Source organism: Acanthisitta chloris, unplaced genomic scaffold (assembly GCF_000695815.1).
Source record: "Acanthisitta chloris isolate BGI_N310 unplaced genomic scaffold, ASM69581v1 scaffold1058, whole genome shotgun sequence".
NCBI lineage: Eukaryota > Metazoa > Chordata > Aves > Passeriformes > Acanthisittidae > Acanthisitta > Acanthisitta chloris.
Genome location: NW_008685135.1, coordinates 31443 through 56136, shown reverse-complemented (window position 1 = coordinate 56136; position 24694 = coordinate 31443). Strand labels below are relative to the sequence as shown.

At 38.1% G+C, this 24694-nt stretch overlaps 1 protein-coding gene across 1 annotated transcript in view; it reads left to right on the top strand.

Annotated features, from left to right (window-relative positions):
* Positions 1-1713: 1713 nt before the first annotated feature.
* Positions 1714-24694, top strand: part of SLC7A2 (solute carrier family 7 (cationic amino acid transporter, y+ system), member 2) — a 24746-nt gene continuing 1765 nt past the window's right edge. Inside the window, exons 1-10 of the mRNA XM_009079600.1 lie at positions 1714-1780; positions 8372-8762; positions 9894-10049; positions 12753-12918; positions 13271-13407; positions 14087-14309; positions 16040-16179; positions 19825-19927; positions 21123-21328; positions 24475-24641. Of these exons, the coding sequence (XP_009077848.1) occupies positions 8387-8762; positions 9894-10049; positions 12753-12918; positions 13271-13407; positions 14087-14309; positions 16040-16179; positions 19825-19927; positions 21123-21328; positions 24475-24641 (1674 nt within the window). The 5' untranslated portion in view covers positions 1714-1780; positions 8372-8386. The remainder of the gene's footprint in view (positions 1781-8371; positions 8763-9893; positions 10050-12752; positions 12919-13270; positions 13408-14086; positions 14310-16039; positions 16180-19824; positions 19928-21122; positions 21329-24474; positions 24642-24694) is intronic.

Here is a 24694-nt window from a genome sequence, read left to right as displayed (position 1 = left end):
AGTTGTTACCACAGCCAGAAGATAAGCAATAAGACCAGGCAATAGGCAGAAACTGGTAGAACAGTTCTCCATCAATGAGGAAGAACATATTTACTCTGTGACAGTGCACTGGAGCAGATTGCCCAGAGAGGTTGTGGAGTTTCCCTCACTGGAGATATTTAAGAATTATCTGAGTAATTCCTGAGTCATTCACATACTTGTTAGTGTGCTAGTTTGGTTAAAAAAATAACTAAAAAGCCTAGTTATTGTCATGGTTCAGTGATGGTCCTGAAAAGTTTCTGTGTATTTCCGCCCAAGAAGCCTAACCTGTAACATAACTTCTTGTTTCTGTCTTCTGACTGTGTATAAACTGTGAAAGAGATAAAGTTCATATTTAACAAGGATGAGGTCAACACGAGGAGAAGAATTAGTATTGTCATCACTAGAGATTCAACAAACAAGACCTTTTCTCTTAACACCCTTTTGCACTTTAAGAAAATAATTGCCTTGGATAATGTAAGCTGGACTCCTGGTCTTGAAACACGGCCCAGCCTTGTGGAGCACACTCTTGCATTTCTTCTTGGAACTGAGAAAGCAGAGGAAAGGTTGTATTCTTTCTTTGTGTGGCTGCAGGAAGCAGGACTTTTCATGCAGGAAGGAAGAGGAGCCTTCTCCACTTCTGGAGCACTGGCAGACTTTACACTCACAGAAAACTAAAAGCTGAGAGAAAGTTGCAGGGGACTGCCCAACAATGTGTGTTTTTCTGTACATTTTCTTAGGAGAGACTTTTTAATGATGAGAAGCATAGGGCTTTCTGTAAAAGGTGAATCTTTTTAGCATTAGTTGAGCAAAAATAAAGAGATTGAAACACAAGTGTTTAAAGGAAAACAATATGCTGTGAATAATATTGACTGGAAATTCTACTACGTGTTTGAAGAGGCATTGTCTGCCACTGGAGGTAATAAAATACAGTTGGAAATCATACGTTTCAGTTTGGTTTATTCTGGAAGCTAATTTTTAAGAAACTGAGGTTAATTTATTGGAATATTTGGCTTGTTCTAATTCCAGTCTTCATATTTTTTTGCATTGCAAGCCAAATAAAGGAGAACAAGATCTAGGGTACATCTACCCCAGTTCAACTGAATGGGCTGTAACCAGACTCTTTAAATATACTGTCTTCTCTATTGTTTCTAGCCACAGCAATACTTTTCAAATTATTTGTATTATTCTAAAATTTATTCAGCAAAAACCCAGTTTTTGGGCTATGCTATTGCATTCAGGACTCAAAACATTGCGAAGTATCCTTCAGTAAGCTTGAAAGACGGTTTATTTTTCACCAGGGCAGTGGGAAGACTTTGCTTGACATCACAGTTGCACATCAAGTTTGACATCCACATTTCCTTCAGGATGAGTGAAAGGTTTCCCTGTGGGGGGTACCCCCACTACAGCCTGTATTTTGGGTGCACACACATAGGTGTGTTTACATGTAGAAAATGGCATTCCAGGTGGATTTTGTGTCGTGAAGGCAGTGCGTATGATTTCTCTGAACAGCAAGACTTTCTCTCCCTCCCTCCCTCCCTGCCTTGGCTGGGCAAATACCAGCTCACAGCCCTCCAATCACCCGGGCTGCCAAGCCTCCACCCCTCAGCACTGACAGCTCCCACACCACCTGCAGCTGGCATTTAAAGCAAGTATTTTAATAAAATCACTTTCAGTTATTACTCTTCCATTTAAGGCAGCAGGAGTTTGGGACTGGGTAAGAGGAACAGAAGTTTGTCCAGCAGAAGTTGCTCTGAACCAGGTTTGTAATGAAGTTTACTGCTGAAAGAAGTAACCTGGAACCAACGTAGCTTATAGGAAACTGCCTTTAACATATGTGCTTTTTGAGTAGCAAAAGCTGTGGTATGCATTTTGTTTATGTTACAGCATTATTATATCTTTGGCTAAGTGCAGATTACAGTGTTAATATATAGAAGATGCAATTTATGTCTATCTTCCCAGTCTGCGTGGAAGGTGTTTCCGCTTTTGGATGATAAAGCTTTCCTTTTCAGTTTTATGCATCTTAGACTTCTGTTACAGGTGCCACTTTACAATTTTATGGCTATAAGTATTATAGAAATACAGTACTTTAAATATTCCAAGGCATTAAGAGTTTTGTGGAAGTCTTGGGCACAACATGAACTTTCAGGACTCTTACAGTAAAATCATGTGTTGGCTATGCATGTGTACGTACACCCACACACAAAGCATAGACTGTGCCTAATTTTGCTTCACCTCTGAATTCTTTCACTTTCATATATTATTACATGATATCTAATCAGTGTAATACTGCAATTTTGAATAAGGTTAAGTGTATTTAAGAGCAAACAAAAAAGTTTCATAAATGCTACAGATGGAAAATATAAAATATAAACTTTTACAAGTTTTTCAGGAAAATGAGGCTGAAGAAAGATGCTGCATTAATCTATATTAACTAGTATATATTTCTTTTTCCCATTTTCTGTATGTTACAAACTTATTGCAGTATTTTCTCCTTAACTGCTATGCTGTTTTAAATGTTAAACTACTGCACCTAAAATTTATAATATATTATAGTATATAATATTAACTCAACAGGATAGTTTATAAGTAAAATATCTTTGTTACGTTTTCTTCAGGAATCCTTAAACATATATCTCAATAACAGCATTAAAAGGCTGTATATTGCTTTATAACAGTTGCTTTCCATATGAGATTTTTATCTTTTTTTTTTATTAGTGCTTTTAACATAAAATTTTGTAGGAAAAGTTGAATGGCAACTGCAACAGAACTTTGGATTTTCCCACGTGTAGCTTGGGTTTGGTGTGTACTAACTTAAACCACTTGGGAGATGTAATTAGATTAAAATGCAATTTTAATTGAAATAAAATTGGCAATACATGACATAAGTTGCCTTTTTTGCTCCAGTATTTGTCTATTTTGCATTTTGTTGTGGGATAGGAGTCTAGGTTAGGTTATTTTGACATGGAAAATACTTTGCAGAAATGGTAGATTTTACGTGACTGTGAAGCAGTCAAAGCAGTTTTAAATATTAATACAATGTTTGCAGATGGAGACTTTGTCCTTTGCATTTGTGTTTGTCGTTACAAGTTTTTTGACATCAAACTTTTCCTGCTAGTAGAGGACTAACAACAGATGATCATTAAATGTTCATGATGAGCTGGTATGAATTACAAGGTTGAACTCATCTTCTTGGATTGGCATTCCGATGTGTAGTGGCCAAGCAGTAAGTGATCTGTTTTACAACTGTCCAGGAAAGGCTGAAATAAAGAAGATTCTGTCAGCAGATACTGTTGAAGAAAAAAACAAACACAACACAACAATAAAGAACAAAAGGGATTGGAGAAATATCAGTCCTTATTCAGGTACAAATAGCATGAATGTCCATCAGACATGAGGAAGCTTTGGGGTTTTTTCCCTCCCCCATGTTAAGCAGATCTGTCCCATTCCTTTCCTGTCTAAACTAAGTCCTCCTCTCTTGCCTGTCTCTTTGTTGAATGTGGTTGAAGGGGTAAAACTGGCAACATGGACAACATAGCAATTCTTTCTTGTAATGGGTTGAAAGAAGGAAGAGGCTTTGATATGGGCTGAACATTGGTCTTCAAGTCTAAGGCAGTTGAACTGGGACCTCCCTTTTTCACAGGAATGTTTCAGAGGCATATTCCACGTTACAGAGTAATCTGTAGCTAAAGAAAAACTTAGTCCAAAACAGACTTCAAAAGTGCAGTGACCCAGTGCATGCAGAGTCAGAAAGCTGCCACCTCAGCTGTACTCAGCAAAAGGAATGCGCCAAGGTCAGTGACAAATAGACTTCACAGGTGTTTACTTGTGACAAATGTCTCTGTAAAGCAGACTTCACAGAAGTGGAGCATTGTACAGGTTTGAATGCATGAGAGAAGCATCAGGTTGGTTCTGCTCCTCACCTTGATAAGAAATAACTGCATACTGTGGGTGCAAGGGCATTTTCCCTTTTGTTTTCTTGTCACTAATTGCCTATCCTTAAACTCCGTATGAGCTTGGGATTCAATCTTTTCTCTGTTTAAACTGCATGAACAATTCAGTCCACCCTGACTGATTGTACTTGCAGGCTACATGCCTAATGCTACTGTTCAAAGGCAGGCAAGTGTCCAAGTCTGCTCCAGGAAACCTAGGACAGGTGCCTCAGAGATGCCTCAGAAGCACTGTGAGCTCTGCCAGCAGCAGAGCGTTCAGAGAGCTCACTTCCTTCTTGACTGGTTAGCCAATATATTACAGAAGTCTCCCTTTCCCAAGCTGTAAAGAGTGCCTCCCCAGGAAGGCTGAAAAGAGCCAAGTCTGATCAGCTGTGCAGGGTGTTCAGAAGGGGCCCGGACCAGTGTTGGTGGAGCTCATGGCAGCAGAGGCCACAGTGGTGTGCCGGAATGAGGCAAGCTTAGGCTGCAGCTCGGAAAGGAGGAAGTAAAAAGGAACAGTTAGGAAAATACTGAGACCTGCTGGTCAAAAAGTAGGAGAGATCACTTTTAAGGTTTGCACTTGCCCTATTTCATGTTTCTCTCTGTCATAAAGATGGGCAGAAAAGAAAACCATGAGATTTGTCCAAACTCACAGGAATAAGATCTGTGAGTCTGCAGGAGTAAGACTCTTTTTAAAAGAGTGTGCGGTGGCAGTCAGTGTAAGTTTATCTAGGACAATGCTGCCACCAAAAGGCACACCCAGCTGTTACTTCTTTGCTCCTGTAGGTTTGTATTTGAGCATGAGACTGCTTCTGATAAACACTGGGACTTGTGAGTCAGCACTGAGCCAGAGCTCAGGCTGTTCTTTTGCAGTGGGTGATGCATTGAAGGATACAAGGAACAACTCAGAGAAAGGTTACATTTGTCAGTGATTTCTGAATACATTTTGTCACCTCTTACCTGTCATTTGGTCCTGTGTGGAGGCCAAATATCTTAAGCTCATCAGTTCTTCCTGCTGCACTGTCCTTTCAAGTATGAAGTCTTGGAATGTCTGTCAAATCTGAAAGGACCATGTCTGAGGTGCAGTGCTGCACTTGGTACAGAGTAACAGAAGTTGTGAAGCAAGGTTGAGACATTGTTTACTGTGCATATATGCATAATAAGTATAGGAAACAGTGTAAGATGTTCTGGATTGCAGTGGTTGGCACAAAAGGATGTGTTCCAGCCTGTGTTAGGATGGATATATCTAAACAGGTATGTTTCTCATGCATATGAGGTGTTCTTTTTTCCTCAACAGACACAAAGTTTGTATATTGAACTTTGTTGTGCTTCAGTTTTTAAAGGCTAAAGAAAGGCTGGGTTTAAGTCAGAAAAGGTGTTTCCTCTTACCGGCTTGTGGCCAGCAAGAACCAGCCTCCTGTCCTCTCCACAAGAATCTGAGAAAGCAGAAGCAGAAAAACTCCTATTTTGTCACAAGGATTCCTTCTCAGCAGAGAAAACCTTGATATCACTCACCTGGCCACAGCAATAGATGACTCTACAGCCTTCTTGTCTCAAATGGCAAAGAAGCAGAGCAATCTGAGATGACATTTGAGTAACAAGAATCTTGGAAATTGTCTGAGAACAACCTCTGGGTATTTTTTCCTGTTAATGAAAAACCAAATGAAATATCGTTTGGAGGGTGGGGGAAATAGTTTCTTAAAAAATGCTAGGTTTCTGCAACATTGAAATTGCTAAGGTGAAGGGCCTGGAGTCATGAGAGCATTGCTGCCTGTCACCATGGGTTGCATACTGATGAGTATATTAATATTGCATCCTAAGTGATTGCTACAGCTTCAGAAGTGTCATTATGGAAAAAAAACACCATAGTGGTTTTGGGAACACTTGTTAAGTACAGCCCAGGATAGATAAACCTGGCTTTGTCAGGGTGAAGTGCCTCAGCCTCAGGCCCAAAGAAAGGCTGCTCTTTCTGAAGAGCTCAGGAGACAGCAGCGGATTTTGCCTGAACAGTTCAATGCTGAGTCTCCTCAGAAGAGCATGCGGATCTCTGCCAGCATGAATATTGTCTTAGTTCTGAAACTGATGTGTGAAAACTCCTTATTGATGAAATCTGTATATCATGAGCAGATACTTATCTCTGGGAGTCTGGTGGGCTGAAAGGACTGCCTAATTGCAGCAGAGCTTTGGAAACTTGCCTGCCTGCATCCTTCCACTGTCCTGGGGCAGCTTCCACCTTTCTAATGGGCATTAAGAATCACTGCCCAGAGCTGTTCAATTCCATTTAGTATCCTTTATCAAATTCCCTTTACTTGAAAGGGAGTGGAGACCTTTTTTCTTAAGAATACTCTTTAAACACAGAAGTGTTTGAGTGTTGTTGGGGAGCTATTACAGGAATAGAGAGAAAATGTTTCTGCACAGATTTCTCTCCTAATGGGATTTTTTTCCAAGCAATCTCGAATCAGGGTGGCAGTTCTCTTGCTTCTGACTCTCTGTTCTAGGATCAAACACTGTTAATTGAGCTATCTATCTTGATGCAAAGTCATTGCTGTTAGTGGATTGAACTATTGTGAGTAGAAATGTCATTTACTGGTCTAGAAAACTGGTACAGACCAGGAAGGAATATACCATAAGAGTATCTTCATCTAAATTAAAGAGATTTTCAGTTGCCAGGAGGATTCCACTTAACAAATAATGAGCTGAATATAGGTATTTATGATATGAGTTGCAAAGATGTACATCAGTTTGGGGAGATGGCAGATGGTATAATTTGATTCTTACCAAATTCTTAGCCATTAACAATACAGTTCAAACAAATGCATAAAGAACCTGTACATAAATGTTGCCTCTTTGAGATATTATTTTCTATGCAATGTCCATGTCCACCCTCCCAAGCAAATGCTTTTGACCCTCAGCTATCATATGAGTTGAGAAGCAGGATCCCTGCTGTTCCTCCTAGCAGGCACCCATATCACAGTCCAGAGAAGCACTGCTCAGCTGCTGGCTGCCAAGACCAGACTGGTGACAAAATCTGAGCATGCGTGCAAAATCTGATCACACCCTATGCTGCAATGTGCACTCAGAATATTGAAGAACCACAATTGGCAAAGGATGAACAATTAGCCTGTCAAGTTTTGTTAGATGATTGTCAAGGAGAGGAGTACAAGTCTTTTTGTAAGGACAAATAGATATGGGAGATTTCATTGAGGCATGAGAGAGTAGAAGCACTATTTTAATCTGCTTTCGAGCAATTAGAATCATAGAATCATCAAGGCTGGAGGAGACCTCTAAGATCATCAAGTCCAACCATAGGCTGCTATTCTGCTGTAACCCATAAACAGCATCCTCCAGCATCAGATCCAGACACCTCTTAAACACTTCCAGGGATGGTGACTCCACCACTTCTCTGTGTAGCCTATTCCAGTGCCTGACCATCCTAAAAGTGAAAAATTTTTTCCTAATATCTAATCTGAATCTTCCCTGTCTCAGCCTGAGATCGTTCCCACTAGTCCTCTCCCTGCAGGCATGGCAGAAGAGACCATCCCCCACCTCTCTACAACCCCCATTCAGGCAGTTGCAGAGAGTGATGAGGTCACCCCTGAGCCACCTTTCCTCAAGGATAAACAAACCCAATTCCCTCAGCCGTTCCTCATACGCCATGTGTTCCAGACCTTTTATGAGCCTCGTTGCCCTTTGCTGGACTTGCTCCAGAGCATCAATGTGCTTTGTAAATTGAGGGGCCCAAAACTGAACATGATACTCGAGGTATGGCCGAGTACGGAGGGATGATCACTTCCCTAGTCCTTCTGGCCACACTATTCTTGATTCATACTGAATCTTACATTATTCAGTTGATTACTAATTTATGATTTATTACTAATTCTTACACTATTCTTGTTCTTACTGAAGCAAATTCTGAAGGCAAACACCATGTGTTTGAAGACTAAAGGAGCTTGAATTGGCTTTGCCAGAATGATGTATTTTAAAGCTTTTGCTGTTATAGCCTTAGTGTTGGAGTTTTAAAACCCAAAAAATCCATATTTATGTTGGTGTTGATCTTTATCTTAAAAGTCCTTATGATATATGAGATAATATTCTTCTGTTTCTGTTTTAGAAACGGTTAGGAAGTGGTCATTAGCAGATTAATAGAAAACATTTCTTCTTTTTTACAGCAATTTCATAAACCTAAATATAGTGGATCTCTTGCCCTCTGGAAATAAGTGTTAAATATAAAACTAGGAATACTGTACCCGTAATTTGTTTCCTGGAGAAACCACATGCTGGCTTATTTAATGTCACGGAAGAGTGTAAATATATTAGTCATTAGATGTGATTAAGTTTGTATACACAAATGCTCTTTTCAGTTGTTTTTCACCATTGTCTATGCTACCTTTTATGTACTGCAATGATTTCTGTTATTTCAGAGCTCTACATCCACCATGTTGCCCTGTGGACCAGCTTTGTCCTTTATTCGGTGTCTGGTGCGGAAGAAGAATGTCAGTGGTGAAAGTCTTGAGGACACCAAGTTGTGCCGATGCTTATCGACGGTGGACCTTATAGCCCTGGGAGTAGGAAGTACCCTTGGAGCTGGTGTTTATGTCCTTGCTGGAGAAGTAGCAAAATCCAGTTCTGGACCTAGCATTGTTATTTCTTTCCTCATTGCTGCCCTTGCATCTGTAATGGCAGGTCTCTGCTATGCTGAATTTGGTGCTCGTGTTCCCAAGACTGGTTCTGCATATTTGTATACTTATGTGACTGTCGGTGAACTGTGGGCTTTTATCACTGGCTGGAATCTCATTTTATCCTATGTTATAGGTAAGCTTAAGAACAAACATTGGTCTCAGGGGTTTCTGAGACAGCAGATAGAATACACAAGTTTAGGTCTGTCTTTCTTTTCTGTCTTTCTACTTATCTACTATTGCTTTTTAGTCCAACTGAGATGAAGTAACCGAAGTAATTTGATTAGTTTATTTCCTCCTGTGCATCACCATTGCAAACAGGTTTATTTTCAATATATTTTTCTTCTGTTCAGAAGTATGAACCTCATACCTTGTATGAGAATTGTGTCAGACAATTCAGTGATGATGCAGAAGAATAAACAGGATTTTACTGCCGTATTTGATTAGCGAGAGTAATTTCAGTAAAATCAATAAGGATTTTTTTCTGAATATACACAGCAAGGACATTTACAGGGATCCCATAAAATACAAAGGTGACTGGATTTGAATCAAATCAATGCTTATGTGGCAGATAATCGAGTAAGTAATTCAGTGCTTTAGCAGAGAAGACATTTTTGATTCAAAAACATTTTCTTCCAAAGTTGCGTGTTCCGAGCATCCATTATGTTGTGTATATGCGGGCCTGGCTGTGTATGTTTACTTAACTACAAGATCGTTACCCAAACATCACAAAATCAATATACCCCAGTATTATATTGAATTTTATTTCATGATAGAAGAGTTGTAAAAATAAGGTTGTATTTAGCCATGGCCACCTATACTCTTTAGCACAGGAGAGTATTAATCTTAAATACTAACTCTAGCAATATGCATCTTACTAGTGATTTTTTTTTTTGCTTTACTTCCAGGTGGGCTCTTTCCTTCATGTTCTTTCTTAAAATGTTTTCTTACATTACTCTATGTTGTTAAACATATGCCATATTGTAACTTTGGAAATAAGTGTCTTCCAGAATAACATCAGATGAAAATGATACAGAAATAATTTCTGCAATATTTTTGGAAAAAAGAGGCACAAACTTATATATTTAGTTGTGGAATAACTTTACCATTTAGCAACATAGAAAATTTCTAAAACATTAAAGTTCTTCAGCAAAACAAACCCACTGTTTTAGCACAAGCTCTGCTTTTTAAAATGCAAGTCGCAACAGACTTAGTTTTATTTGTTTTTCAGTATGCAAAATTCTAAACATGCCTGTATTTTATGAAGGTACATCAAGTGTAGCAAGAGCCTGGAGTGGCACCTTTGATGAACTTCTTGGTAAACAGATTGGTCATTTCTTCAGAACCTACTTCAAAATGAATTACTCTGGGCTAGCAGAGTATCCTGACTTCTTTGCTGTATGCCTTATATTACTTTTATCAGGTAAGACAATATATGGCTTCATTTATGGTGGTTGTGATGTTTTACAGAAAAAAATGTAGTTTGTGTTTTACCAGAAATAGCTTAGCAATGTTTAAGGAAGTTCAGATTCACATTTTTGTACCGACACAATGATTCTGTGAATTAAATGTAAATCAAATTTTCATGTGTACCCTCTTCTGTTGAATCTGAGCCATGAAATAATTCCTTCTCAGTGATTTTTCATAAAACCTATGATACAGATTGATGACAACAGGAAAATGATACAGTTCTGTGTGTTTTCATGGCTTTGTCACTGGTTAATGCTTTCTGAGGGACCTTGATGTGACATAGTCTTCTTAAATCATATATTCTGCATGTAGTGGGCATTTGTAAGAATGTGTTCCCCTCTAAATTCTTCACTTATTTTGTATAAATTAACATTCCCCTTTTTAAGTCTGCAAAAGAGCTGTTTATCCTAGAATTTGTTTGAGGTAAAGGGTGCCCAACAGGCCAGTTTGAAACCTGAGCAAACTTTTTATGCCTATTCCTCTCAGTCCTGTTTCTTTTTTGTCTTTACTCATGTATTATGTTTTTAAATCACAAAAATTGGCACCAGCTATATGCTTTTCGAGGGATCAGAAAACTCAAAAATACTGCAACTTATTTGCATATTTGCATTTAACGATTGCTTTCCACAAGGAAATGTTCTTACTCTCACCAGGAGTGAAGGTAGCAGGAAGTGTATTGTGAAGTGTATAGTTTGTTTTCAGGCAATACTAGAAGCATTTTGGTATTCAGCAAACGTCTGACCAGTGTCTCAAATACTTGTCCTGTTTAGTCTCTCTTTAGATCAAATCTAATCAGGAGCTTTTCTTCTCTAGAAAGTTAAACTAAGTTATATGGATATCATCTCCTGTTCTCTTGTTCTGAGTGGCTTCTTTGGACCCAGGAAATCATATCTGATCAACTCCTAATGCTAGAATGAGTGACTAGTGCATCTGAAGCTTCTATTAGCTCTCTGTACATAAAAGGATAGGTTCCTACACTTAGGAAGATTTGGGAGTTTACTGGATGAGGTTTGGTTCAGTATCCTGCCATGACTGTGGCTCAGAGTTGCCTGTAGGACCAGTTCAGACCCTTATGCCCTCAGAAGGGATGGGAATGAATTTGGAACATAGCTGGAACAGACCTTTCAGTTCCACCTCTTCCAAATAGAGGAGGAAAAAAAATAATGCTTTGAAAAGCAGAGCACTGAAGCTCTGCAAACCAAACTAGACTGTCCTAGTATAGATGCTGCCATCTTCAAAGTTTTTTAAATTGCCATTGCTACTTTGGAATATAAAAAGCAGAGATTTGTGATAAAGAGGAAATGTTTCTCTGTGATTTGCTACTGCCCCTGAGTTTTCATTTATGTCCTGTCTTTTCACCCCTACCACCATTTGTTCTTCACTCCTTGTGAAGAAGTGACTCTACTTGTGCTGTAAATTGCCATTCCAGGTCTCTGTGGTAAGGAGCCAAATTCCCAGTGAGTGAACTGGATGGAACTCGTTGCTGCTGAGAGGAGGGGCAGTGGGGATGGCTCAGGGCTGTGTAGGCTGAGCATGATACAGTAATTGGATTCTGGGCTGTGCAAAGCTGAATCATGGGAGTAGCAGATGATGTTTTACAGAAAATGTTATGTGCTAAGCACAAGGGAAAGTACAAAGAAATCTGGTTTGAGATTTTTTTTCCTACAGAAGGGACTTTTAAAAATGCACACACTATGATTCATACTGCATTAGGCTGATTGAGACACTGCCTTTTTGGGAAAAACTCAGCTGAAGAAAGCATACACCTATTTCCAGAAAAATTGCCATTGGTGAAGAAAACTTGAGCAGATAACTTCTGTGTTCTGATCAGGTAGCAAGTGTCTCATTAGTGGAGTCAGAAACTTTTTAGACATTATTTTGAGAGGCTTAAAATTTTCAGACTTAATCTCTAAATAATGAGGGAAAGTATGTATGTGATATTAGTGGACATGCTTAGACTTTCCAATTGTATTTAATTTTTCCTGATCTGCTTACTGCCTGCTTTTCCATTAAACAGTTACTACAGTTAAAATTGTTGCAAGTCTCATGACAAAGTAAAATCCTGACTGAGTAACTTTCAGGTTGTTTATATGCACTACTCTGCAACCTAAAACATGTGCATTTTGTATCAGACTGTTTTGGAGGATCTCTATGCATCAGTGTTACAAACAGGAGGCATGCATTTCTTTTAAAGATGTTATTAATTAGCTAGGAAATTGGACTTTGTGATCGATGTGCCCTAAAAAATGTAGCGTGAACACATTATATTATTAATCTAATAATTTTGCTTCTTTTCTTAATCTAACAAATAACTGTTTTGTAAGGAATATATTCTACAAATCTGTTTTTACAAAGCATAGAATTGCTGTAGCTATTTTTGCTCCATGGCATAAAATACATATGGATTGGCATCCCAGAGAAGTAGTAAGTAGCCATTGCTCATAATGCTTTCATATACATAAAGAATACAATTAAAGGTTTCCAATACATTTGCCTATTGTTATGCTGTCAAATTTGTGCTACTCCTTTTTAAAAGCATAAAATCTGGTGCTGTTACTTTAGTGTTATTCACAGGACTTGCATGTATACCTTCATAAAAATGCTATTTTATTAGTTTAATGGACCATTCACATTTATAAAACATTTTATTTTACAGGTCTTTTATCTTTTGGAGTAAAAGAATCTGCATGGGTGAATAAAATTTTTACAGCTATTAACATCTTGGTCCTGCTCTTCGTTATGATTTCTGGTTTTGTGAAAGGAGATGCTGACAACTGGAAAATAAGTGAAGAATATCTCAGAAACCTTACTGCAGTAACAGAGTAATTTTTAAAAATCGATTTACTTGCACATATTCAAAGCAGTTTTCTTGATACACATGCTTTAGTGGTATATACACAATTAGTGTTTTGATATGTTTTGCCACAAACGTCAAAGTGTGTAAGATGATGGTTACTTGATTCAGATATTCTTCTATTTGCTGTTATTTTTGTCCTTCTTATAAGCTTTGACATAAAAATATTGTCTCATGCAGTCTTGTAAAGCAAAGCTCTGCCTTGATGAGAACATTTTAACATGTTTTTCCAGAGTGGTAGGGATGTAGGATTCATGTGTATTTTCTGCCAATAATGAAAAAAATAAGGTATCTTTCTGCTGTATTTTTGTTCTTTGTAGGAACTTCTCATCTTATGAAAACGTGACAAGTATATATGGGAGCGGTGGCTTTATGCCATATGGTTTCACAGGAACATTGGCTGGTGCTGCAACCTGTTTTTATGCTTTTGTAGGATTTGACTGCATTGCAACAACTGGTATAGTATCTATGTGTGTGTGTGTGTGTGTATATGTTTAACATGGGTTTTTTGGTAAAAAAAATCAAAAATCCCACAAACAACATAATAATCTGTCTACTGTTCTTCCTTCGCTTTTGCACAAACCTTCTTCAGTCTGTGTAGAATGAGTCCAATTTCATTCCTGAATGTAGCTAGCATTCTGGGAGGGAGGAGGAGATTTTGCTTATTTTATTTCTATTCTAAAGAAATGAACTGTTGCTTTCTAAGTCTGGGAAGTGCTTAGTATACAACTTCTCTGCCCAAATAATGTTAATCATCTGCTCACTTATACAATTTCCTGAGATGAGCTGTCTCTTCTTAAAGGCTTGTTTGTGTATGGCTGATAGGGAGTTAGTACATTGAACTTAAAAATTGTAGGTAAAAAACTAGAAATGCTGGGCTCTGAGTACTCTAAATATGCAATGTATTTTATGTCCTTTATTTTGACTCTATTTTAGTACTATTTCTGACAACAAAATACTGAGTTTTGTTCTGTGTCTCTGGGCTTATTTTATTCAGATTTTAAAAACTTCTATTACAGATATGATTCCCATGGCTTAGATGAACAAATCACTTGTCTTTGATGTTATCTTTTAAAGCTAAAGGTGAGAATAACTAAAAATTTTTGGTGGGGCTTTTTTCTATCTTTTTTTTTCAGGAGAAGAGGTCAAGAATCCTCAGAAAGCCATACCCATAGGAATTGTGGTGTCCCTGCTCGTCTGCTTCATGGCCTATTTTGGGGTTTCAGCTGCACTGACACTTATGATGCCATACTATCTGCTAGATGAGAAAAGTCCTCTGCCAGTAGCATTTCAATATGTTGGATGGGGTCCTGCTAAATATGTTGTAGCAGTGGGATCCCTCTGTGCTTTGTCTACAAGGTAACGACAGTGAAAGACTAATGATGTTGGGAAAAGCTGAGGAATAATATATTGCATGTATGTTCATATGTTCATTTTGAAGGGCCAGTCCATACGAAGAATTAGCAGTAAGTGTTATAAGCAAGTTTTAGACTTAACAGGTTTAGATCACAGTAGGTGCATTAATTTAGATTCCTTTTTTTTAAAATAATGTACTCTTATTGAACCCTACATCTTTGGTAGAGATTTAATACTCAAAAGTTTTTTCATTAAAGTATGTATTATAAGACATATGACCTGCAAGTTAACTTTATTAACTGATAAAATAAGCCTCACCTATTTTATCCTTTGTTACTGTCTATTCCTGATGACTCAGCAGCTTTATGGGCTCTGTATTTGCAGGCAAAATTGAAGAGATGATTAACTAGCTCCACTCCTCATCTTCGTTGCCTATCTCTGTTTTCCTCCAGTAGCCAGTCTGTCTTCTGACATCATCCCTTCCTGTGGTTTCTGTGTGGGTATTTGAGATGCAGAGTATAGCTGTGAAAATAATACAATTTATTCCTCTTTCTGAAACTGTAGATATAACCTGAACATGTTATTTTGATTAAAAAAATTAGGGAGGGCATGAGATATATTAGTATGTGATCATATATATTACATTCCAATTGTAACATGCTAGAAACAGTTTCACAGAATAGAAAATTGCTTGATACTTGAGTTTAGGGATAGAAAAATGCTGATGCCAATGTTCCACCTGAGCTGATGTCGGTAAGGAGTCATTTACCTGAGCTTCAGTGGTAAGAATACTGGCTGCCTTTCCACAAAGGGAAACAAGATGCCTGTGGAAGCACGAGGGCTACAGCACTCCAAGATAACCCTGTAAACATTAGTCTGTCACAAACATTACTGGATGCACTTAGCATCTGTGGGCTGTAAAATCTATGCCTTTTCTAGGTGATAAAGTTGATTCTCTAAAGTCAGAAAGGAAACCATTCATCTCATTAAAAACTAATTAGCTTGCTGCAGAGGTTATACTGGCGATGATTTTGCCATTTGTTTTCTTAATTTAAATTATTCCTCTTTGAGGGAAAGAAACCACCTAAGTTAAGATGTATGTTTAAGAGATTGAATTTATCAGTAGTTTAAAAGCTTTCTGTGTTCTGCTAATAACAAATTAAATTAATTAGCTTTACTTCTTCCAAAAAGCAATCTGAATGAAGCTTGCCTAATTGCTTTAACTGAAAGAAAAAATCTGCCCAAGTATACTTGTATGGTGCTTACTTTGAATTCCTGTTAATCAGCAGCCTCATACGGAAATACAGAGTGTAAGAGATGCTGCTAATGCTTATTTATTTGTTGCTGCTGACTGACAGACTTTCTCCAGGAATGCTAAAGCTTAACTGCATAGTTAGTGTGATGTGGAACATGTTCCTAGTCCACTAAGACCCAAGAAAAATGGTGATAGCAAGAGTTATTTTGCTGATCTGAATTTTGTATGATAAAACAATTTTGCTACCTAAATTAATTTAAAAATAAGTTTTAAAAAACCAATCATCTTTGCAGTAAAAAAAAAAGAATTCAATTTTGTGTGATCTGTAGGACCTTGGGCTATGGGCCTTTCTGGTTTTGTCTTAAAACCATAAATTTTGTTTCTATACATGCCACTAATTAACATTGTTTATCTTGTCCATGATACAACTCTGCATGAACTGTATTTGCCATGTTGCATGTGTTTGCTTTTTACTCAGTCTTCTTGGATCCATTTTCCCAATGCCACGTGTAATCTATGCTATGGCGAAGGATGGGTTGCTTTTCAAATGTCTAGCTCAAATCAATTCCAAAACGAAGACCCCACTAGTTGCTACTCTATCGTCTGGTGCAGTAGCAGGTGAGACTAAGAGTTGATCCTTGTAAAGAAAGGTGCACTGCTAAACACATTGCATATATGGAAATAAACCACTGTTGTGCAGCTTTGATTTGCTTTGGACTGAAATGATCAAATCTGTTTGTTGCTAGGTAAAGAAGGCTACCAGTTAAACTTTTCTCTACCACAGATTTTATATTTGTTGGTTAATCTCAAGTGCTTTCAAAGCCTAGGTTCAAAATAAATAACAACCCAAACACAAGAGCATCAGTCAGCAAAACAAAAAACCAAGAGCAGCAACACAGAGCCTAACCAAAACTATACCTAAACCCATTAACTCTTCCAAGCTTTCTTTTTGTGTAGTTGGGTTTACCAGTAAGGCATTGTGCTTTTAATAACCTGTATTTGAACTATACATTTTTCTGTTCTAGTCTTCTCGGTTCTATGTTCCCTTTGCCCCGAATTCTGTTTGCCATGGCACGCGATGGTTTACTCTTTAGTTTTCTTGCCAAAGTGAGTAAGAGGCAGGCACCAGTTTCTGCCACCTTGACAGCAGGGGTCATCTCTGGTAAGCTCTCAAAAGCCCGTGTTACTTAAAACTCAGATTTAAACACTCTATGCACGTGCATGGTACTTTAAAGGGCTGCTTGTTAACTTCCCCTGCATGTACAATGGGAATAAAATTACTGAGTAATCAAAGGGTGTAAGAACTCTGGATCATGCCAATCATGGTGGTGGTGATGGCCTTAATGTCACAGATTTCAATTTTTTATTTTTTTTATAATATTAGCCCCCGTATGGTGAATAAGCTTGTTACTTAATCTGAGTCCCTTAGGGTGATGCTCTACTTACAGGGTTCCCTTGTCTGATGTAAATGTAATATATTTGTCACATCTTTAAGGGGGAGAAAATAACTGTCATGTTTTTTTCTTATGAGGCATAAGAAAAAGATCCTACATTTGCAGCAGGATCAACTTTCGTGTAAAACACGTAGATTTTCAAATTTTCTTTCAAAGAAAATTATTCAGTTTTTATATAGGCTTCCAAAGTTGTGGCTGAGAGGTATGTGTGTGTGTTGGGGGGTTTTGTGTGTCTGCACATATATGTATACACATATTTTAGCAAAACAGTATTTGGGAGATGTTGTCAACTCTTAACGTTTATTTTTGACATACAACTCTTTCATTTTTGTCCATACTTCTTACAGAGGTACATGTAGCTGTGCCCAAATTGTATCATCATTTCAGTGGGATGTCTTATCATCCAGAAAAACTGGAAGCTCTAGAACTCAAAAGAAAATAAAAAAGTTTTTAAGTAACTCAAATATGAAATACATGCCTGAGAACATTTAGCAACCCTGGCTAAAATTGATACCAAATAACAGATTCAGAAACGAGACTGAAATATTATTGCTTATAGTTAGGGTCATACTGGAACTGTTCACATAGTGTACTTGATAATAATGTAGAAAGGCACAGTCATTGTTTGGATAGTTCTCACACGAAGCATAATTATTAGCTCCCTTTTCTTTGGTCAGAGTATAAATAATTTGCTTAGCATTACTTTTTTTGTCTTGACTTTATATTATTTGAATTTATCTTATAGACATATTCTCCTATAATAATCTGGAAGTGTAGTTTTTTGGGATGAAATCAGCATCTTTATCTAAAATTACAGTAATTATAAGAAGAAAGAAAACTGTATTACCCAGCTGGTAAATCGATGCAGTTACACAGCCCTGACTATAGCTATGCAGCAGGTGTCATTGCGCTGCTTTTAGACAGTTTGGGGAATTTGGTGTGTCAAGAGCTCACCTGCAAACAGCTTTATCTACTACTGGAGAAGGAGTAATTTCTTCTTCTATTTTAAAAAAAAATGCATATTTGTTAACTTGTGGTCATAAATAGTTTTGCCAAACTAGTTCTGAATGTACACCATGCCTTATATTATATGACTTTTCTATGCATTTGTAGCATGTATAATTTTATAGCTTTAGGAAATGTTAAGAAGATTGGAATTTTGGCCCTTTAATCAAAATTATCAAGCCAAGACTACAGCTGGGGCAATTGTCACATGTTACTATGTGACTTGCCTTTTCACAGGTGTTAATCACAATGGCAAAACTCTGCACATGGTAGAATGTTTTGGTGTCAGTCCAGTTTGACCATAAATTATCTACCATTGTCTCTTGGAGTAGAGTTAAGAGAGGTGGAAAAGCAATACTGTGCATTTTTTTTCTCTTAGTCAGCAACTTATAGGCATTTTTCACTTTGTTTCTAACGTAAAGGAATATTCTGGGCTACTGGGTAGCCTTTCAAAGCTAGGATAAAAAATTAAATAGAACTATTGTACATGAGGCTGTATTAGGTTCTGTTCTTCTTAAGCTTTGTTTACATGCGATCTTTTGAGCATGCAAAGTAGTGAGGTATTGAAAAATATATGCTGAAAATTACTTTTTGGATTTAGGAACATCCACTGTCATTAAAGAAAACAGGATAGTCTTCTTTCATTGGAAAGGGCGACTCACAAGTGATATAAAAATCTGTAATACAGCAGATCCTTTTTTTAGGAAGTCTCATTTTGCTTCCTCCTTCAGGATCAAGTACCAGGGGAATGTGTGCCTGTGTGTTTATGTACTTACACACCTGTCTACAAATACATTAACAAACATGTAACATGAATGTTAAATATAAGTATTTCTGAATACAGAAAAATTTGGGTGTGTATATACACATAGTGTATGAAGACCCTGTGTAATAATTTCTTTTAATGTTGAGATAACTGATGATTCAAAAAATCTGCATCTCAATAATGTTAATAAAATAAAGCTATTTGAAGAGGCTCTTTGACCACATGTATTTCAAATCAGTTAAAATTAGCCTTTCATTTAGTGATGGCTTCTGCTAATTTCTTTATGAACTATGTGGAATAAAAAAAAAAAAAAAAGAGACATTCCAGAATCTCCAAATAAATGTGACATTAGCTTTTATAAACATAAGATTTCTATAATTGCTCTCAGTATCATGGAAATTTCTGCCTCTGAGTTCAGTGATCCTCAGAATCTTAATTCTTCTGAGATTTCGCTGTCCTTTCCTGAAGGAGACTTGAAAACTATTTTTAGTAAGATATTTTTTAAAAAACACGCAAAACTATTTTATTTGAGACAACTCCAAAACATGCTCCAGCTCAGCAGAAATTTTACTGGGTTGGATTGTGTTTCCCAGTTAAGCAGTGGGATTCATCCTTTCAGCTTTGATAAGATTCTTCAATGAGAACCTTATTCAACAAAAATATATTTTCAATAGGGCCCCAATTCAACAAGCCATGTGTGTAAGTAAGTTCAATTTGAATTGTTTGATTATGCAGCATGACTGCATGGCTCACCATCTATATGAATAAGATTCCCAACTGGAGGCAATTAGGTTTGGAATTATACTAATGCTTTAAAAAATGTGGTTTTAAGGAAAGGATTACCATGATTTTACTCACATTGCTGTCATAAAACAATGTAAAGTTACACTGCAGACAGATTTGAAAATCTTAGCTTAATATGTCTTAATATTAATCTTAGGACTTACAGTTTGAGTTGATGATCTTAAACATCTTTTCCAACCTGAATGGTTCTATGTCAACCTCTTAAAAATTTTGCATTTTTTTTTAATTTTTTAGCTATAATGGCGTTTTTGTTTGACCTAAAGGCTTTAGTGGACATGATGTCTATTGGTACACTTCTTGCTTATTCACTTGTGGCAACCTGTGTTCTCATTCTTAGGTAAGTCAAAAATATCTTTTGTATTCTACTGTGGTTTATTTTGGGTTGGTGAGTAAATAAACAGAAGTGACATCTACAGGGTATGTTTTTTGCTAGATAGCCAATAGCTAAAAGATTCTAAATGATTACTAAGAAGCAGTGACCCATCAAAGAAAACAAAGGTATACTGTCCTATCAGTATAGCAGTTAGTCAAGTCAAAACTTTATGTGTAATCTAGACACCTTTTACTTTCAAGAATTAGTCCCAGAGGTATTAGATATAAGTTCGTGTACAAAATTCAATGATTTTTTAAAAAATATATGAACACAATCTATGCTGTACATCAGGGCCTATTACATTGTGGGGACTATATGTGAAAGGTGTAAATGTTCTAGGAAGTTCACAGTGTGAACAAGTTCAAATAATTTCTTTGTATAACCCTTGTCAGAAATGTAAGACCAGACAAGTGTTTCAAAATGTGGTAGCCCTAGAAGAGAGTTCAAATATTATCTTTCAGTGAGTGGGATAATAAATACTTGTCAGTAAAATTCTGGTATTTGTCATGTTTGTAAAGTGTTAGAATAATATATACACACATATATATATATATTGGTAGCTATAGCTCACTTTGTTATGTATTTCTCCTTTTAACTTAAAAATCAGTCTAAGTAATTAAACTTTAAAAGCATAATAGCTTAAATTCGAGTCAAATTTATTGTTGCAATAATTTGCACTTTAAAAGATAAGACTGTTTTATCCCACAGTGACTTACTTACCATACATATTTTTAAAAATGTACTTAAATGTGAACAAATCAGATGTAAAATTTCAGTTCATGACAGTTAGGAGGCCTCTAACAGTATGAGAAGCAAGTCAGGAACAAGATCCCCTACCCTTCCCCTGCCATTGACCAGCAGACCCTGTCTCCTCTCTCCGTATGTGACTGGTCATTTATCTGACCCGTTGTTGCATTCACATAGCTTTAAAAACTGTCCAAAAAAGGTCCAAACAAACCCATCAAAAAAGTGAGTTGCCATAGTATTTTTTATATATATGATAGCAAGTAATATTGCTGTTGCAGTGCAGTTTATGAATTGGGAAATTCTAATGGTCTACTGCAAAGAATTTAGTATTTAAATACATTCCTAGTCATATTGCTTCAAGTCCCAAAGTAAGCTTAATGTTTTTTTATTATCCTGTTTGTTTTATTCATAGGTACCAACCCGCTTTAACCTATGATGACCCAAAGTATTCTCCAGAAAAAGCAGCTTTGGCTGCAGCTGAAAGGGGATCTGCAGTAAGTGAATCACAGATAAACATGATAGAAGAGAATCACTTCAGTCTTCAGGCCCTGATTAATCCATCCAGTTTACCAACTGAGCAGACTGCAACCACTGTTAACTTTTTAGTGGGTCTCTTAGGTAAGTATTCAGTTGTCCAAACTCATGGGAATGCCTATGATGAGAATGAAGTTGGTAGCCCAGCTGAAGCGTGTGTACACCAATGCACAGAGTACGGGCAGCAAACGGGGAGCTGGAAGCCATGGTTCATCAGGAAAGTGATGATATAAATGTGGTGGGATGACTCTCATGATTGGACTTCTGTATTAGATGGCTATAAGCTCTTTAGAAGAGACAAGTATAGCAAGAGTGGTGGTGGGGTAGCAATGTATGTTAGAGAGTGCCTTGACTGTACTCAAATTGACAATGGTGAAGATAACAAAGTCAAGAACATGTGGGTTAAGATCAGGGGAAAGGCCAACAGGGCAGATGTCACAAGGGTTATAGATCATTATAGACCATTATAGATCATCCAACCAGGACAAGCAGTCAGATGAGATTTTCTACAAACAGCTGGCAGAAGTCTCATGGTCGCTGGCCCTTATACTTATGGGTGATTTCGATTTGCCAGATGTCTGCTGGAAGTAAAACACAGCAGGGAGGAATCAGTCTAGGAGATTCCTGGAGTGTGTGGAAGACAAATTCCTAACACAACAGGTAACAAATAAATAAAAAAATAAACCCACCAGAGGAAGTGCCCTGCTAGACTTGGTGTTTGAAAACAAAGAAGGACTGGTAGGGGATGTGGTGGTTGGAGGACGTCTTGGACATAGTGATGACAAAATGATGAAGTTTTCGGTAGTGGGTGATGTAATAAGGGCCAGCAGCAGAGCTTCCACCTTGGACTTCTGGCAGGCAGAGTTACTTGTTTAGGACATAGATTGATGGAGTCCCTTGGGAGTCAGTCCTGATGGGTAAAGGAGTTCAGGAAGGTTGGGAGTGTTTTAAAAAAGAATTGTTAAACATTCAAGAGCAGGCTGTCCATATGTGTAGGAAATCAAGTCACCAAGGAAAAAAACCAGCCTGGTTAACAGAACTTAGGCTGGAACTTGGGGGGAAAAAAGAAAATGTATCATCTCTGGAAGGAGGGTCAGGCAAGTTGGGAAGACTATAAGGATGCAGAGAGGTCATGTAGGGAGAAGATTAGGAGGGCCAAATCCCAGCTGGAACTTCATTTAGCCATTAAAGTCAATGACAACAAAGAAGTTTTATAAATACATTGGGAGCAAAAGGAGGATCAAGAAGGGTATCCATCAGTTGATAAATGCAGAGGGTAATGTAGTGACAGGGGATGCGGATAAGGCAGAGGTACTCAGTGCCTTCTTTGCCTCTATCTTTAATGTCAAGACTGGTTGTCCTCAGGATACCCAGCTGCTGGAGCTGGAAGTTGGTAGGGGGGAGATGAGTGAAGCCCCTGTAATCCAGGAGGAGATGGTTGATGACTTGCTATGCCAATTGGATGCTCACAAGTCCATGGGTCCTGATGAGATCCACCCCAAGGTAATGAGGAAACTGTCTAAAGAACTTGCTAAACCACTTACCAGCAGTAATGGAAAGTAAGTAAGTATCTACCAGCAGTCCTGGATGACTGGAGAAGTTCTGGCTGACTGGAAATTAGCAAACATGACACCCATCTATAAGAAGGGTCAGAAGGAGGATCTGGGGAACTACTGGCGTGTAAGCCTAACCTCGGTTCTGAGCAAGGTCATGGAGGAGATCACCCTGAGTGCCATCACACAGCACATACAGGGCAACCAGGAGATCAAGTCCAACCAAAACACATTTATGAAAGGAAGGTCCTGCTTGACCAACATGATCTCCTTCTATAACAAAATGACCTGCTTCGTGGATGAAGGGAAGGCTGTGGATGTGGTCTATCTGGTCCTCAGTAAGGCATTTGACACTGTCTCCCACAGCATGCTTCTAGAAAAATTGGCTGCTTGTGGCTTGGATGGGTGAACTCTCTGATGGGTAAAAAACTAGCTGCATAGCCAGGCCCAGAGGGTTGTGGTTAGTCGAGCTAAATCCAATTGGTGGCCAGTCACTAGAGGTGTTGCCCAGGGCTCAGAATTGGGGCCAGTCCTGTTTAACATCTTTATCAATGATCTGGATGTGGGGATTGAGTGCACCCTCAGTAAATTTGCAGACAATGCTAAGTTGGGTGGGAGTGTTGAACTGCCTGAGGGTAGGAAAGCTCTACAGAGAGCCATGTACCAACTTGATCCATGGCTTGAGGACAACTGCATGAGGTTCCATAAGGCAAAGTGCTGAGTCCTGTGCTTGGGATACAGCAACCCCATGCAGTGCTACAGGCTGGGGGAAGAGTGGCTCAAGAGTTGTTTGTCAGAAAGTCTAGTGAACAGCTGGCTCAATATGAGCAAATAGTGTGCCCAGGTGTAGAAGGATAGTGTGGCCAGCAGGACTAGGGAAGCGATCATCCCCCTGTACTCGGCATCACTGGTGAGGCCACACCTTGAGTGCTGTGTTCAGTTTTGGGGTTCTCATTTTAGAAAGGACATTGGAGCAAGTCCAGCAAAGGGCAACGAGGCTCATAAAAGGTCTGGAACACATGGCATATGAGGAACGGTTGAGGGAATTGGGTTTGTTTATCCTTGAGGAAAGGTGGCTCAGGGGTGACCTCATCACTCTCTGCAACTGCCTGAATGGGTCTCTTCTGCCATGCCTGCAGGGAGAGGACTAGAGGGAACGATCACAGGCTGAGACAGGGAAGATTCATATTAGATATTAGAAAAAAAAGTTTCACTTTTAGGGTGGTCAGGCATAGGCTACACAGAGAGGTGGTGGAATCCCCATCCCTGGAAGTGTTTAAGAGGTGTCTGGATCTGATGCTGAAGGATATAGTTTAGGGTTTATGGGTTACAGCAGAGTGGCAGGCTAATGGTTTGACTCAATGATCTTAGAGGTCTCCTCCAACCTTGATGATTCTATGATTCTGTGATTTTATACTATATATGCATTAACATAAATAGGAATTTTATGAAAGACAGAATTAAAAATCCATTGATAACATGCCTTCTTTCAGTCATAATAATGTGTCATACTTCTTGATGGATCTATCTAATCTGTAGTCTAGTATATTTTCTTTTAATTAAACCTATTTATGATAACAGTACGTATTGAAACTTGCTATCGCTCTTCTTAAAAGTCACTTCCTCTTCAACGCAGAGATTAAGTGACCTATTTTTATAACTTTGTTTTTCATACAGCTTGCTTGGTTTGTGGCTTGAGTGTCCTCACTACATATGGGATTCATTTCATTGCTAACTTGGAGTCCTGGAGTATTGGCCTTCTTGCTGTGTTTGTTGTGTCCTACATAGTTACCATTCTCCTCATCCAAAGGCAACCTCAGAACAAGCAGAAAGTGGCGTTTATGGTGAATAACATACTATCTATGTTATACTCTAATGATAGGTTTGGATGGATCCT